The 15718-nt window shown below is 54.0% G+C and overlaps 4 protein-coding genes across 16 annotated transcripts; 1 reads left to right on the forward strand and 3 right to left on the reverse strand.

The window, feature by feature from the left end:
- The first annotated feature begins 2798 nt into the window (after nt 1–2798).
- Nucleotides 2799–4909, forward strand: Ppp1r14b (protein phosphatase 1, regulatory (inhibitor) subunit 14B). Its single transcript, NM_172045.1, has 4 exons — nt 2799–3064; nt 4133–4216; nt 4445–4477; nt 4571–4909. The coding sequence occupies exons 1-4, from the start codon at nt 2807–2809 to the stop codon at nt 4637–4639; spliced, it is 444 nt and encodes a 147-aa protein (NP_742042.1). The 5' UTR covers nt 2799–2806; the 3' UTR covers nt 4640–4909.
- A 403-nt stretch (nt 4910–5312) lies between these two features.
- Fkbp2l1 (FKBP prolyl isomerase 2 like 1) lies at nt 5313–7941 on the reverse strand. The gene is made up of 6 exons (NM_001401779.2): nt 6818–7941; nt 6480–6648; nt 6025–6137; nt 5861–5907; nt 5529–5564; nt 5313–5452 (listed from the first exon to the last, which is right to left on the reverse strand). The coding sequence occupies exon 1, from the start codon at nt 7749–7751 to the stop codon at nt 6951–6953; it is 801 nt and encodes a 266-aa protein (NP_001388708.1). The 5' UTR covers nt 7752–7941; the 3' UTR covers nt 5313–5452; nt 5529–5564; nt 5861–5907; nt 6025–6137; nt 6480–6648; nt 6818–6950.
- Fkbp2 (FKBP prolyl isomerase 2) lies at nt 5313–7988 on the reverse strand. 2 transcript variants are annotated; one of them, NM_001134428.1, is made up of 6 exons: nt 7895–7988; nt 6480–6648; nt 6025–6137; nt 5861–5907; nt 5529–5564; nt 5313–5452 (listed from the first exon to the last, which is right to left on the reverse strand). In NM_001134428.1, the coding sequence occupies exons 2-6, from the start codon at nt 6642–6644 to the stop codon at nt 5391–5393; spliced, it is 423 nt and encodes a 140-aa protein (NP_001127900.1). In that variant the 5' UTR covers nt 6645–6648; nt 7895–7988; the 3' UTR covers nt 5313–5390. The 2 variants fall into 2 exon arrangements, with proteins under 2 accessions (NP_001127900.1, NP_001127901.1); NM_001134429.1 differs by having other exon boundaries at nt 6480–6684.
- A 1963-nt stretch (nt 7989–9951) lies between these two features.
- Nucleotides 9952–15577, reverse strand: Vegfb (vascular endothelial growth factor B). 12 transcript variants are annotated; one of them, NM_001438358.1, is given in 7 exon segments: nt 9952–10366; nt 13046–13180; nt 13488–13523; nt 13893–13966; nt 14159–14355; nt 14642–14684; nt 15216–15577. In NM_001438358.1, coding segments are annotated over 7 exon segments (567 nt in total). In that variant the 5' UTR covers nt 15276–15577; the 3' UTR covers nt 9952–10344.
- Between the last annotated feature and the right edge of the window lie 141 nt (nt 15578–15718).

The following is a 15718-nucleotide window of genomic DNA, read 5'->3' on the forward strand; positions in this document are numbered from 1 at the left end:
GGGCCACATTACCCTGGGAAGCTGCATGAGAGGCTAGGCACACTCCCATCATAGGAGGACTGGTGGGTGAGCAGAGCAGGATAAAGGCTCCAGAGCCTGAGGTCCGGGGTCACAGGGAGGTCAGGATCCTCTGCCTTCTGGAAGACATGCCTTGGACAGGAGTGATTTGCCCACTTCCTGAGCAGAGTCAGGACTTGAATTCAACCCCTTGTGCTCCAAAGTTAGGGTTCTGTTTGGGCGGCCCAGGTTCCAAAGAAACTGTAGGACAGCATACCCATCTTCTCCTCACTGTGAATGGTCATTGGGAGGAGCAAGACAGAGTGACCAGCCCCAGGAAAACAAGGATGCCTTAGGGGTGACACAGGAGGTAGCCAGAGGGAAAAGCAGGATGGCCATGTCTCTGAAAGGACCTGGCATATGACCTGGAGACTTTCATATCAAATGTGACGCCAAGGGCCAGAAAAGGCAGTGTTCACTGTCATCATCTTGAGGGCACAGGCAGGGTTGAGAGTCTTCAGAGTTATGGGCTCCACTCTCAAAGTGTCCGTTGGGCACTAGGAACCATTCCTTCAAGGTATAAACCAATGCTGGGGTTCAAAAAGAGCCAAAAAGCAGTCAGTGCTCTTAACAGCAGAGCCATCTCTCCAGCCCCCAGACACACTTCTTTACACTGCTGGGTATCAAACCCTTGCACATGCTGGGCAAATGAGCTACCCCTGACCTACATCCCTAAACGTTGTGACTTCTCTCCAAAGAATAGCATCCAGGGGGCTGGAGAGATGCTTCAGCAGTCAAGAACACTTGCTCTTGCCGAGGACCCAGGTTTGATTCCAAGCACCCATATGTTGGCTCACAAATATGTGTTAACTCCAGTTCCAGGGAGTTATAAAATGGTCATAACATAAATTCATAACACACAACATTAAAAAAAAAAAAGGAGCATAAAGGAGGAGCCTAAAGTCCTGGGTTTGAGTTTGGATGTAGTAACATCTGTGGGACCCTGGACTAAACTCATCTCTCTCTGAAACCCACCTGCTCAGAGACTGCTAGACCTGCTGTCCCATAATCTTGAGACTGTTTAAAACTGAAGAGCCATAGAGACATCCAGAAAGTACTATACAACCTCGTTGGGTAGTATGAGATGGAGTGGGTGGCAAGAGACTGGTAGAGACTTAGTGTGTGTGTATATGTAGGGTTGGTGGAGGGTGGGGGTGGATGGGTGGGGGTGTGTTCACACAGCCCGGGCTCAAAATCCCAACTCCCCCTCTATATATATTCCTGTGACTTAACTATGTGCTGCCACAACTGAAGTTTCCACAGGTTTTCCTGTTTAATGTTACCCACAGCCTTCAGAGGAAGTCCATGGGTTTTTTTACTTTTTTTTTTTAAATACAGTCGTTTGTTTAACCAATCGGATGGAGAGTTGTTTGCCTAAGTCTGAGAGTTTTAGGAACTAGTGTTCTGTACGGATCCAAGTTTCCTAAAGGCAGTAGATTTGACAAAGAGCATACTGATCCAAGTTTGGGTATCAGCAAAGTCCTCTGAACTCTCGACCACCAAAATTCGCTGTCTAGCAGAAAGACAAACGAATTGATGAAACAATTTAACAGTGCAGACAGAATGAAGGAAGAATGGAACGTGGCTTCCTAAAGTGTGAAGGATAGAGAAGTTACTGGGAGAACTAGCTTGCTGTCCCCACAGCTGAACAGGCAGGAGTCCCGATAAACGCTCATTTGGGGTATACTGCTATTATTACCTTTATTACCCTGAGTTTTGGCTTCCCCAGATGCTAGCTCTTTGCACCCGAGTTTTCCTCCTTTGCACACGCTCAAGCCGCGGGGCGAACAGAGCCTCACCCAACACAACCCAGCCAGCTCAGAGGGGCGCGCCCCAAACAAGTTTGCGCATCACTGTGGGTTCTGCAGCTGGGAGGGGCAGCATCAATGAGCCGCGGACTACATTGCCCACAACACCACGCGCGCCGCCATCTCAGCCGGTGGGCGGTGGTCGTCCCAGTCCTGGCTATTGTAAGACAAACGGACAACTCTACACTCCCCTACCCCGAGCTCTTCCTCCAGGGGCGTGAGATCGGACCTAGTAGGGCATCCTGGCACCTGGGCAGTGCCTAGACCCCTTTGCACCTCCGATCTCCGGAAGCCCTGTCCACGTGTCGACCCGCGCGCGGAAGTTCTCTCGTCTGTGGCTGACCAAGGGTCTCGCACGTTCCTCACTGGATCTGAGCCCACTCGGCCTCATGCATAGACCGTCTGTTTCTGCCTCAGTGACAGAATGAGACAGGGTCAGAAGAGGACTGTGGTCCTAGCAGGCGTGCAGATCCAGGCATCCGACACATAGAAGTCTAGGTTTGAAGCCAGAGGTTAAGTTAAAGGAGACCGGACAGAGCCCCGAACCCTGCAAAATAGATCCTCCCCTATCCCCTTTCAGGAGGCGGGGTTGGGGAAGAGGGGGGCTGAAGTGGGGCTGGCCCTTTAAGGGGGTGTGGTCGGGGGGCGGGAGAAGAGAGCAAGACAGAGAAAGCGGCGGCGGCGGCGGCTCGGGCGGCGGCCGCGGGGGACAAAGGGCGGGCGGATCGGTGGGGAGGGGGCGGGGCGCGGCCAGGCCAAGCCCGGGGGCTCCGCATGCTGCAGCTGCCCCCGGGCGCCCCCGCCGCCGCCCTCGCCGCGGAGCTGCGCGGAGCGGAGCCGGCGAGCTAACCGGAGCCAGCGGCCCGGAGCCAGCCGGCGGGCGTCCGGGAGGCGGCGGCGCAGGGAGGGGCCCGAGCGCGCACGTGGCCCCGGCGGCCGCCATGGCGGATAGCGGCCCCGCGGGGGGCGCGGCGTTGGCTGCCCCGGCCCCCGGACCGGGTAGTGGCAGCACAGGGCCCCGAGTCTACTTCCAGAGTCCCCCTGGGGCCGCAGGCGAAGGCCCGGGGGGCGCGGATGATGATGGCCCGGTGAGACGGCAAGGGAAGGTCACCGTCAAGTACGACCGCAAGGAGCTGCGGAAGCGCCTCAACCTGGAGGAGTGGATTTTAGAACAGCTCACGCGACTCTACGACTGCCAGGTGCGCTCCCCACCCCTCGCGGATACCCTAAAATCGGACCTAAGTCGGTTTGTCACCAGAGTCAGTGGGAGCTCTGCTGCCAAACCACCGGTCTTACACTCGCCGCTCCCAGTGTGCGCTTTTTTTTTTTTTTTTTTTTTTTTTTTTTTTGCCTGACCTAAGTCACTTTCTCCACTGCTCGGGACCTTGTGTCCTTCGTGGTTCTGCTCCAGGTTAAGCATAGTGTCCTCCCCAAATCTAGAAGAAATAGATAGCTTCACCTGGGACCGGAGGCAGGGGTCTAGCTTGGGCTGACAGTGAAAGGTCTAATCTAGTCTAGTCTGGGGTAGCTAGCATCGACACTAGTTGAAAAGTACTAATGTAACTGTTTCAAGTGTTAGAAACGATCTGAGTAGTTCTAGTGGGCTAGCTTGCCATTCTGTCTGTAGAGACAGGTTAACCAGCTTTCCCGGCTCTGGTTCTCCACCCCATACTCCTTGCTTGTTCAGATGGTGACTCAGGCCCCCAGGGGTAGGGTGGAGGAGTGGGCCAGCCCTGGGATGCCTACCCTAGCCCAGCCCTGGAATGCAGCTGGCTCCAAGTGTGATAGCTGTACCCTTGGAGAGGGGGGTGTACCCCTTTCTCCTCAAAGCATGGGCTCTTTGTTTCCCCTTTATCAAGCATGGGTCTTTCACACTGACCCCTCACCCTCACTTCCTCCTCCCTCCCAGGAAGCCGTGACAGGTGTTTGGGGGAGGGGAGGGGCTGTGATGAATTGGGACAGCTGGCCCCACTAGTGCTCTGGTGAGCTAGAGGTCCCGGATGCTGAGAAGGCACATCTGCTAGGTTCAAAGCCCAAGGTCCCCAGCCCTGTCTGTCTGGCGCCCCTGGTGCCCACTGGCAGGGACAGGAAGTTCCCCCTCTTTGGGCAGTTTGCCTTGGCACAGACCTGATCTGTTTTCCTTCCCAGAGCAGCTGTCTTTGCTGGGCAAGGAGGGCCACTCTGGTTTTGAGTCAGGCAGGCAGTCCTCCACACCCTCCTCTCCTGGCTGAGGCACTTGTCTATGCTTCTTCCTACCCCTACCCCAGGAGGAGGAGATCCCAGAGCTGGAGATCGATGTGGATGAACTCTTGGACATGGAAAGTGATGATACTCGGGCTGCTAGAGTCAAGGTAAGCTGAGGTCATCTAGTGGAGGGCTGCCTGGAGACACTGCCCATTGGGGATGCTTGGCCCTATGGCATACCTTCTTTGGTCTGGGTCATCTGCCTCTGGAAAAATGAGGCTCATGCAACTTAACTTAGCTATGTTCCTAAGTGGCCTCAGTCCCTTGGGAGGGTGTAGGTGAACAGTGAGCAGGTCCTCAAGAATTCAGTGTACTGTGTTGTTCTCCCTTACCAGGAGCTGCTAGTTGACTGTTACAAACCCACTGAGGTAAGTCGTTTTCCTTGACCTTAGGGTGAGTATGTATGTGTGGCGGCTTAACCCCTTAGATCCTGGCCTCTCTAATGCCCCCCTCCTATCTAGGCCTTCATCTCTGGCCTGCTGGACAAGATCCGGGGCATGCAGAAGCTGAGCACACCCCAGAAGAAGTAAGGGTCCTGACTCAGATGACCATGGCTCCCACAGGACAATCGCTGCCCCCCAACCTAGTAGCAACAGCAATACTGGGGGACCCTGCAGCCAGGCCTGGTGCCATGGGCAGGGATCCCTGTGCCCCGCCTAGGGGCTGTTCCCTCGCCCTCAGTTTTCCATTTTGGGGTTTTTTATTGTTATTAAACTGATGGGACTTTTTGTGTTTTTATATTGACTCTGCGGCGCAGGCCCTTTGAAAATAAAGCTAGGATACAGCCTTTGGAGCAGCTACCAGGCTTGGCTGGTCTTTTACGGGGGACACACTGCTCTACAATTGTCACCAGCCCAGCTACTACTTCCCAAGTGACCATGGGCCTTCTTGGAGGCCATGTAGCCATAGTGATAACTCATGCTGATTCCCAGATCGCTATTCCAAGTGGCTGGGGAGCAGTGTTGCTACCAACAGTCTTCAGAGTTTTTTATCCACACTGGGCAAGGGTCTCTAGGCTGTTGAGGCTAGGCCTCAAGGCTCTGCAATTATTAGGGAAGGAAAAATGAAATTGAAGCAGGTTTTGTTTTCCCTTCCCCCCATGTTGGAGATTCAACTTGGGGACCCATTCACATTAGACCAGTGCCCTACTCCCAACACTGAAGCTAAATCTCTTAGGATCCACAAAGAAACACAGACTCACTCTTGGGGTTTTAAAGGTTTTTTTGTTTGTTTTTAAACAGTCTGGTCCCTGATAGGGGCCTCCTACCCCTCTGCAGCCTGCTACAGTTCTGAACGTCTCTCAATCTTGAGCAGTTCCACCTCAAACACCAGGGTTGCTCCACCTGGAGGGAGAAATGTCATCAGACTGGGACCTGGGACTCTGGGAGAGTGATGGGCTGAGGGTGTTAAGGGTTTTACCTGGTATCTTTGGGGGGGCTCCCCGCTCTCCATACCCTGTCAAAAAACACAAAAGACACAGAGTTGTGGCCAGGCTTCCTTCTAGCCCACTTAAAGGATAGGGCAGCAGGGGTGGGGAGTGGGGGTGGGGGACACCAAAGGTCTGGCAGAGGACCAGGCTGAGTAATCTACAATTGTCACCAGCTCAGCTAGTGAACGCAAGCCAGCCATGAAGGTGGCAATTGCTACAGTGACCCGACAGAGTGGGGACCAGTGATGCCTCTGTAGCTTTAACTCTTCTTAGGCATGTCTCAGCCCCCTCCCCAGGACCACCCAACCCTGGGGCCTCTTACCCAGCTCAGACGGGATCACTAGCTTCCGCTTTTCCCCTTCACACATCCTGCAGGATGATGCATGCTCAGCATGTGAAGCATCCAACTCCCTGCCCCCAGCCCAGCCTTTCTTCCCACAGCGTACTTCCTGGATCACTGCAACATGTGCCCCAGACTAGACTCACCCCAGTAGCCCCTGGTCCCAGCCCTTGATGACCTGGCCAGTGCCAAGGGAGAAAACAAAGGGCTGGTTCTGTGGTAGGCTGCTGTCAAACTCCGTCCCATCTTCTAGCTTTCCCTGTGAGACCATGGGAAAACCAGTAAGGAGAGTTGGCCATTCCACAACCCTTTCACCTTGCTCCCTTCCACCCTGCTCCACAACCCTTCTCCCCATTAAGGCAGCCACCACAGCACTGGTGGTCATAATGCATTGGGTAGTTCGAGTATGGTAATTTGCATGTTGATACCTAGCTGATGAGTAAACTCAAGAGCAAGATAGGATCGTGGGAAGGAGTTTAGCGTTCAAAGGGGGATGTGTTCAAGGTTATCTATCTAGTTGGGGAAAAAAAGAGATTCCAAAGTCCTTTCTGGTCCTGAAAAACTGTCAAAGCCCCAGAGGCTCCTCCACTCTGACACTTACCGTGTAATGCATGTGTAAGACATCTCCCTTTCTAGACTTGATGGGACAGTGATCCACACGTTTCTTCACTCCAATCTGCAGCTTCCGCTTGCCTTCGGCCCCTGTGGCTGTGACCAGGGCACTCAGGCAAATGGACAGTACTGTCAGGATCCAGCTCAGCCTCATGTCTCTGTAGGCACAGGCCACCCCACCCCCAACCAAAAAACTGGCGGGTGGGGTCATGGAACTTCAGTCTGTATCAGGAGGACGCCAACTCCCCATTACATTTTGCCTGTTTCTGAGGAATCCCACTGTCCTGGGTCACCACCCGCTCCCCTGGGCTCTGTGGCCACACTTACCAGTCCAGTGAGAAGGGGACTTGGCCGAGGACCCCAGCAGCGAGGGGAGGGGGTCAGGGGAGGCCACAGCAGCCAGGACCCCCTCCTTTTGCTCACTACCTGACCTCTTCCTCCCAGTCCCCATCGCCGTTCTTCAGTTTCCGCTAGCCCCTTTACGCAAAGTCCAAACCCTATCTGACTGGACAGGATTTGTCCCGACGGGACGACCCCATTCCCGCCACACCCAGCTGCTCCCAGTCCAGCACACCCACACCTCTGCGGCTGCTGCAGGTGGCCGGCCGCGAGGCACCCACACATCTCCACTAGGTGGCTCTGAGGAGCCCCGGTCCTCCGGAGGCACCCCCCAGTCTGGCCCCGTGCCTCCTCCACCAGGGGCACCTCCCCAACTCTGAGCTCTTGGGGGCCTCCGAGGAACCCAGACTGGCTCAGAGTCAGCGGGACGCCGAGCCCGCTCCACCCACACAACCTCTCCAGGGGGAGTTCTTGGTCTACCGCGACCCCAGGCGCGGCCACCACGGAGGCCGCCCCCGCGTGGACGCCCTGGGCCATAGCTCACGCTTAGCTCTCCGCAAGGCTCTTTGGCCCCACCCTTTAAGGCGTGCAGCTCCGCCCCCTCACCTGTGGCCACGCCCTCAGAAATGTTAGACTTCGTCTCCTGCACAGGAGCCACGCCACTCCCTGGCTGAAGTCCCACCCCCAACGCCTGGGATCTCACGCCCTCTGTCTCTGAGCCCAAGGCTCCACCTTCCACCTGCTCCAGCTCCTCCTCTAAATTCCAGACCCCGCCCCCCACACCTCCTAATCCAGCTATGGGCCACTGGGTTCTGCCCTTCGCTCGCACTGACTCCGTTGTCCCTCCCACCGCTGTTCCGCGTCCCGCCCCGAGCCCCAGAGCTCCGCCCCGTACGGCGTGAGAGCCCGCCCCCTGCGGCATTGCCAGACTCCCGACCCCAGCCCCAATTCCCTCGTTTGCTGTCGCTCCCTGGCACGCGGACTCCGGCCCGCTTCAGGCAAGCCTGCTCCAGGCTGCCCTCCTGCACCCGGATCCCCCAGCCTGGGCTGTGGCCCCCCGCTCACCTCCTCGCCGCGCCCCCGGAGCCAATCCCGCTCGTGCTGTCACTTCTGCGCAGGCGCGTCTTCGTCGCTACAGGGCGGGACACGCTGCCCGCTCTCATTGGACCTTCCAAAACCCGCTGCCGCACTCTCAGGGCGGGGCTTCTCATTTGGTCCTGTCTCCTGGGTGACAACGTGATAACGTCACTTCCGAGGCTCAAATCGAGGGTCTAGTTTGGCAAAATTTGTTTCTGAAAGACTGAAGGCAGTTCCAGCCAAGGTGACAGGTCAAGCAAGTATGAGTGCACGTGCCTAGAAGGGTTCTTGCCAGCACCATACTGACATCTGTTGTCATGGCACACTTTGGGTAGTTGTTGTGGGAAGAGCCTAGGGGTTCAGAGCGACAACCCGGATTTGAATCTTATTTCTTTCACTTCTTGGCTAGCTGCATGATCTTGAGTAAGTTCCTTCTCTTGGTGGGTGCGCTCTGTGACACCCATACCACATAGCCCTGAGCTATGTGGACCCCTTCCATCTTGTGGTCTGCAGCATCCAGCTCACCTTTGGTTAAACAAATGTCTCTTGGGACAGGTCTACTAGTGCCCAGGAGATATTCTCTAACCTAAAGATGCTGAAATTTGGAGGAAGTCAAACCTAAGTTAGGCTATGGAGTCGAGTGATTTCATACCTGTCTTAGGCCAGCTTGCCTTGCATTTATTCAGATAAATGCAAAGGAAGATCATCATGGTGTTGACGCCAATTATATCTGATGCTTAGTGAGTTCCCAGTCTAGCTCTCAGGTTCTAACCACCATCGAGCCGGAACATGATCACCAATATCACTGCTGAGAAAGTTACTTAAACGTAATAAAAATGGTGTGTTGGTCCCGTGCCTATAATGTCAACACTGTGGAGGTGGGAAGATCAGAAGTTCAAGGACATCCCCAGCTACATAAAGAATTCTGAGCCAGCCTGCGATACAGGAGGCATTGTCTTTAGAGAAAGTTTAAAAACAGCATCAGGGATGAAGATGCAGGGAGTTAGTAGTATTTGCCAAGCATGCACGAGGTCAGGTTTGATTCCCAGCAGTACACAAACCAGGTGGGGTGGTACAAACCTGTAATTCTAGTACTTGAGAGGTGGGTGCAGGACTAGAAATCTATGTCATCCTCAGCTATGTAGGGAGTTTGAGGCCACCCTGGGCCATGTGAGACTCTCATAAATGGATAAGTTTGTGATGATGATCAAGAGGAACTCTTTACCCCACTCCTGCTTTGGTACCACCAAGATCATGACCTCAGTATCAGTCCCTTTGTTAGGGTGGCTACTCTTAGTCAATTCTGCCCCTGAACATTCTGTAGCAGGCCAAAGCCTTAATGCTTGGTCTTCCCACTCTATCCAGGACTCTGGAGATGGTTGCACACAGCCTGGATGGAGTAGGCTCGTAACCTCAAGCAGCAGCTGATGAACCCCAGAATAGCAGGGATTGCACAGGTGAAGGCTGTGGCTGTGCTTTAAAAAGGCCTTCCAGCCATATGAAGGCAAGATTGAGGCATGAAAGGGGCAACCAGAAGGAACAGTATTGCAAGTGTACACTCAGCAGGGACAATGGGCAATGCCTCCTATTGTATGAAAAAAAGTCACACTAGTTCAGAGCGGAAAGGGTTTCAATGGTGGCAATTCTGTGTTCTTGCCATGTGAACCTGGGAAGCAGCTCTTTTCTTTTCCTTTTTTTTTTCTTTTTTCTTTTTTTCTTTTTCCGGAGCTGGGGACCGAACCCAAGGCCTTGTGCTTGCTAGGCAAGTGCTCTACCACTGAGCTAAATCCCCAACCCCTTGGGAAGCAGCTCTTATAGTCTGGCCTCTCCTTAATTTCTGTCCAGGGCAGGCAGAATCCTTGTGGTGAGCAGGAGGCAGAGACATGTACCAAGGACTTTATCAATCTGTGGTTGTGGCTTTCCCTGGGAACTGCTGTCTGCCCTTGGGCGCACTGGCACAGTAAGACAGGAGGCAGAACTGAGATGCCATGTTGCATACATTTCTGCCCAACCTGGAGAGTATCAAACAATGACAGAAGCAGTGATAGTGTCTTCCATTTCTTTTATCAGAGTGTGTGTGTGTGTGTGTGTGTGTGTGTGTGTGTGTGTGTGTGTGTCACAGTTATCATAACAACCCAAGTCCTAGTATTGGTAGAAGTTTGGGGTCTTCATAGTGAGGGGAGACAGCCAGCAAGATGTTCACTTGACCAGAGTGGCTAACTGAGATAGTACCCTGGCCCCTAAGGTGAGGCATGAGGTTCTCTTGACAATTGTTAGAAGGCAGCTCTGGGAGATAAAAGATGGTGAGAGCTCTCTAAAAGCTCCAAGTCCTGGGGCAATGTCCTCCCAGACTGAGGTGGTTCTCCTATGCTCCACTCTTCTCCCTATGAAGAAGGCCTGTGAGGCACACAGGCCTGTGGAGTCCGAAAAGCAGCTTGTCACCTTCGCAGCTTCCGGCACCTGGGGAGTGAAGGGAAGAGATCAGTGCTGTCTGGGGCTTGACCCCAAGCTCTCCTTTGATATGTTTTCATTCTTATTTTTTAAATTTTGTTAAATGGGCTAAAGAGATGGCTCCGTGGTTAAGAGCACTGGCTGTTCTTCCACAGGACTCAGGTTCAGTTCCCAGCACCTACATGGTAGCTGACAACTGCCTAGAACCAAGTTCTGGGATGGTGGTGGTGGGGAGGCTAGCACATAAAATAAATTACTTTTGCTTTTTAATTGTGGAGAAGGGACTGGCCTGAGCTCGTGGGCATGTGCATGTGTGTGCTTGGCTTAATCATCCTCCATCGTTATCCATTTTTGCCAGGCATAAGGAGACAAAAGCAGGCAGATCTCTGTGAGTTTGAGGCCAGGTTGGCCTGTCTACATAGCGAGTGCCAGGACAGCTGGGGCCATACACTGTCTCGGAAACAAAACCAAGGGGCTGGAGAGATGGCTCAGCAGTTAAGAGCACCCAACTGCTCTTCCAGAGGTCCTGAGTTCAATTCTCAGCAACTACATGGTGGCTCACAACCATCTGTAATGAGATCCGATGCCCTCTTCTGGTGTGTCTGAAGACATCGACAGTGTACTTATATACATAAAATAAATAAATCTTAAAAAAAAAAAAAAAACGGGTTGGGGATTTAGCTCAGTGGTAGAGCGCTTGCCTAGAAAGTGCAAGGCCGGGGTTGGGGATTTAGCTCAGCGGTAGAGCACTTGCCTAGCAAGCGTAAGGCCCTGGGTTCGGTCCCCAGCTCCGAAAAAAAAAGAAAGGAAAAAAAAAAACCCAAAAAACAAAAAACAAACAAACAAAAATGTATTTTGCTACTTTTATTTAGGAGTGTGTGTGTGTGTGTGTGTGTGTGTGTGTGTGTGTATGTGTGTGACTATATAAGCACATGTAGGTGGGTGCCTGAAGAAGCCAGAGGAGGGTGTCTGATCACTGCAGCCCCCATCGAGCGAGTTCTGGGATCTATACTCGGTCTTCTGCAGGAGCAGCAGCCACTGAGAACCAGCTCTCTCCACCCCGCTCCACCTTTATCTTTGAGACCTGAGTCACTGTATCTGAAGCTAACTGATTCTGCTTTGATGGCTGGCCAACAAACTCTAGGGTTCCTTTTGTCCCTGGCTGCTCTTCCAATACTAGGTTATAACGCATCGCACCTACCCAGTCTACATACTTCAATAGTAGGTACCTTACCAGCCAAGCCATCTCTCCAGCCCCTATTTATTTACGTTTACCAGTGATATCCTTAATACTAAGTCTACACATGCATGTATGTGCACTGCGTAGGTGCCTGGTCTCTGTAGAAACCAGAAGGCATTGGAGATCCTGGAACTAGGGTTATGAATGGGTTATGAGCCACCATGTGGGTGCCGGTAACTAACCCTGGATCCTCTGCAAGGGCAGAAAGTGCTCTTACCACTGAGCCACAGTTCTAGCCCCTGTGTACTCGAGTGAGCCAAGTTCACTATGTCGCCAAGGAATGACCCTGAACCTTTTTTTTTTTTTTTTTAAAGATTTATTCATTTATTATATATAAGTACACTGTAGATGTTTTCAGATACACCAGAAGAGAGCATCAGATCTCTTTACAGATGGTTGTGAGCCACCATGTGGTTGCTGGGAATTGAACTCAGGACCTCTGGAAGAGTAGTCGGGTGCTCTTAACCGCTGAGCCATCTCTCCAGCCCGACCCTGAACCTTTGAGTGCTGTCATGCCTTGTTCCATTTGGTGAAGATCAAACTGAAGGCTTTTTTTTAAAGATTTATTTATGTATTATATATGAGTACACTGTAGCTGTCTTCAGACACACCAGAAGAGGGCATCGGATCCCATTACAGATGGTTTCTTGAATGCTGGGCAAGCACTCTACCGGCTGAGCTACACACCCGGCCCCTCTTTATTCTTGCTGTTTGTTGAGATCACTTTGCTCTACAGCCCAGCTTGTTCTCAAAATCGTATCCTCCTGCCTCTGCCTCCTGAGAGCTGGAGTTACAGGTGTGCACTGCCATTCCAAAGCAACAGTTATTTTTTGTCTTCTGTGGGTTTTGCTTTTAAACAAGGTTCCATATAGCCCAGGCTGGCTTCAAACTCTCTCTGTATTGCCAAAACTCCCCATATGTACCACCATGTCCAGGCCCAGCCTTCTTGATGCATTTCCTTTTTGGAACCCTGTTTTATTTGATACTCTCTAGAAGCCGCCAGGGCCTGGCCCATAAATCATCCCAGGGCCTCACTATGGAACAGAGAAGGGCTACTTAAGTATTCGAGGCTCTCTCTCATACATCTCTGCTCTCTCAGAGCCTACAGAATGGAGCAAATATCTATCGTGTAAAGCCCGTGGAAAAAGTCTTCTTGAGTTCCCCTCCAGGAGATGGTTGATGGCTTAGATTAGATCGTTGTCCCTGTCATAGAGCTTAGCATCTTCTATTGGTGGTGACACCATCTCTCTCACCATCTGATTTGTGCATCTAGTCTTGAGCTAAGTTTCTGATGATCTGGGTGCCAGCAGATGCACAGTAAGTGATTTAACACATGCAGCTGTCTCCTCCTTCCCTGGTCTCTCCACCATTGGCAGGCCCATCTGGACCTGCCCCAGGACGCAGCATTGCTGCCTTCCCACACCAGTGCCACCCCACAGACTCCTCACCTGCAGGTATCTGGGTTGAGCTCTAAGCCCCGCCCTTGGCAATGGAGGAAGCGGCGGCGTCTGCAGCGGCAACGGCAGGTCCGGGGATCAGGGCGCTGACGGCGCTGGGTGCAGCGTGGGCAGAGGGTCCTGGGGCTGGAGTGGGATGGATGATGTCAGCTGGGGAGGATGCTCCCGGGGCAGAGTCCCAGCTCAGAACAGAGCGGGGCTGGGGACGGTGGTGGGGTATGGCAACCCTAGGAGGAGAAGCATCATGTCTGGGGTGGGAAGAGTCTTCCCAGGAGCTAGGGATAGGTCAGAATGTGTGGATTTGGGGAGTATAAAGGGGAAGGGGAGTCAGGAGAGAGGAGAAAGCAGAAGGGCTGCAGTCTCCTGGCTCCTGGCACCCCCAAACCCACCCATAAGCTCTCCTGGACCAGCACCAAGAAATCCAGGAACTCACCTGTCTGGCTTCACAGCACTCTCCTTTCTTTTTGGTCTGAAAAATAAGAGAGAGAGAGAGAGAGAGAGAGACAGAGAGAGAGAGAGAGACAGAGAGAGACAGAGACAGAGAGAGACAGAGACAGAGAGACAGAGAGAGAGAGACAGAGAGAGAGACAGAGACAGAGACAGACAGAGACAGAGAGAGAGAGAGAGAGAGAGAGAGAGAGAGAGAGAGAGAGAGGCAGAGAGAGAGAGAACGCGCGCTTGATTAAAGAAACCTCCTGCTCTCTTGCCCCAGAATCCATGCCTACTTCTGGCTCTGCTCTCAGTCACCTAATCCCTACTAAGTAAGGTACAGTCCCATGCCTGATACCCCCACCCCATGCTACACTTTGTGAACTTAAGGGTTGGACCTGGCTGGCACCTGCATTCACATTGGCTGTGTTCTTCCAGGGACATCTCCCCCAGCTGACTGCTCGGGTACTGGATCATGAGGATCTGTACTCAGGAGAATGGGGAAGAGACAGTGAGTGGTGGGGGGGGCAGCAGAAAGACAGAGAAAGGGGATACTAGATGGGCTAGAGAAGGAATGACCAGAACCTCCCACCTCCTGGGTACCTGTCTCTGGGTTGACCTAGTCCCCAGGACATCACTGTCCCATCAGCCTGCCTGACCCATAGGCCCCAGTACCTGCATTCGGACTTGGTGTTGCCCAATGGGCACACACTCCAGGCCATCGTCAGGACAGCAGCCACCACAGCGCTGCACAGTCACACAGCTGGGCACGAGTTGTTTGACCACATTACCCATGAGTTCCATGCTCAGAGGTACCACCACCTCCCTGGGCTGGCATGTGGCACGTGCATAAACATCTATCCATGACACCACTGTGGGCAGACCCAGATGGATTACGTTCTTATCGGGTTTCTGGCAGCTCCTTTGAGCATGTAGCCTCTCTGATACCCTGTCACCACCACCCCAACCATCCTTTAAACCTCTCTGCCGTGTTTCTCAAGAAATGATTAAGCCCTCTGCCTCAGTTTCTTCCTCTGTGAAATGGCATCTCCCGAAGGAGTTGGAAATCACACAAGGTAAGAGTCATGAAATCAGAACACATGCTAACTAACCCCTCTCAGTACTGGCTTGTGTCAAGTTATTGTTAACTATTATTACCTTTCTTCTGGTGGCTGGGGCCATCAAACTGGGACACAGGGGCCTGTAGGAAAGAAGATACCTGGGCCCAAGATGCACTCTAAAAGGGCTGGCCCTGTGGCTATGTAAGGGCTCTGTCCTTGATTGAGTCAGGCTTCTGTGCCTTTCTGACATCTTTCCAGATTGTTCTGTTCCCAGGACCTCGGCTCCAATTTTTCTTGTACACGCAGCCATCTGGTACTTTCCCTAGTCCAAGACCCACCAGACATACTCTGGGAATGGTGCTAAACCCCAAGCCTTAGAGCTGGGGCTTGTTTTAAGTCAGGAGCCGGGATAGTGGGAGACAAACGAGGTTCGGAGGGCACTGAGGCAGCTCCGCCCTCCAACCGCCCAGAGGATGGGGTGAGGTGGGGGAGTGGCCCCGGGAGCTAGAGCTAGGGCTGCCGGGCCTGCGCCGAGGGGCACCTCTTCAGGGATATTCCCGGTCTGAACAGCGGATCCCCTTGGCAGAAGTAGCGGGCGCCTCCCCACTTCCGCCAACCTTGAGAGGGCACCGCGGGCGGGCGAGCGAGCGGGATGTCTCTAACACACGTACCTGGGTACAGGCCAGCTGCAGCAGCGCAACAAGCAGCAAGCGACGGAGCAGGGGGCTCATGGTGCCCGCGGGGGCCGAGCGCCGGGGGCGACCGCATTGCCCTAGCCCGGCGGCGCGGGGGGCGGCGGCAGCCAGAGTCCCATGGCGCGGGCCCGGGTGTGGGGACCCCGGGCCGGGCGCGGGGGGCGGCTCCTCCGCGGCCCCCTCCCGAGCCCTGGGCGCAGGCAGCGCAACGTAGCGCCTCAGCGGCGGCAGAAGGAACGAGACAGGCAGGCGGCCTGTGTTGGTGGTGGTGGCCGGGACGGCGGGCAGCGGGGACGGCGGGGGTGGCAGGGGGCCTGGCCGGGGCTGGCGGACAAGAGGCTCATGTGACCTAAACACGCGCTCCCCACCCGGCTGCGGGCGGAGGCGGGGCGGGGGCGGAGCCGGTCCCCTCCAAACGCCCCCTCCGGCCGCTGCAGGGGAAAGGGGACACACCGCCCTGGAGGCCGGGCTCCCAGGGT

This window comes from Rattus norvegicus, chromosome 1 (genome assembly GCF_021556685.1).
Source record: "Rattus norvegicus strain SHRSP/BbbUtx chromosome 1, alternate assembly SHRSP_T2T, whole genome shotgun sequence".
NCBI classification, from domain to species: domain Eukaryota; kingdom Metazoa; phylum Chordata; class Mammalia; order Rodentia; family Muridae; genus Rattus; species Rattus norvegicus.

Coding starts and splice junctions, on each gene's coding strand:
- Ppp1r14b (NM_172045.1), top strand. CDS start 2,807: ATGGCGGATAGCGGCCCCGCGGGGGGCGCGGCGTTGGCTGCCCCGGCC. Junction 3,065..4,132: donor CGCGACTCTACGACTGCCAG/GTGCGCTCCCCA, acceptor CCCCTACCCCAG/GAGGAGGAGATCCCAGAGCT. Junction 4,478..4,570: donor ACTGTTACAAACCCACTGAG/GTAAGTCGTTTT, acceptor CCTCCTATCTAG/GCCTTCATCTCTGGCCTGCT.
- Fkbp2 (NM_001134428.1), bottom strand. CDS start 6,644: ATGAGGCTGAGCTGGATCCTGACAGTACTGTCCATTTGCCTGAGTGCC. Junction 5,908..6,024: donor TGGGACCAGGGGCTACTGGG/GTGAGTCTAGTC, acceptor ATCATCCTGCAG/GATGTGTGAAGGGGAAAAGC. Junction 5,453..5,528: donor AGCCCCCCCAAAGATACCAG/GTAAAACCCTTA, acceptor TTCTCCCTCCAG/GTGGAGCAACCCTGGTGTTT.
- Fkbp2l1 (NM_001401779.2), bottom strand. CDS start 7,751: ATGCCGCAGGGGGCGGGCTCTCACGCCGTACGGGGCGGAGCTCTGGGG.
- Vegfb (XM_087595585.1), bottom strand. CDS start 15,275: ATGAGCCCCCTGCTCCGTCGCTTGCTGCTTGTTGCGCTGCTGCAGCTG. Junction 14,356..14,641: donor CCCCAGCCACCAGAAGAAAG/GTAATAATAGTT, acceptor GTCTGCCCACAG/TGGTGTCATGGATAGATGTT. Junction 13,524..13,892: donor CACAGCCAATGTGAATGCAG/GTGCCAGCCAGG, acceptor CTTATTTTTCAG/ACCAAAAAGAAAGGAGAGTG.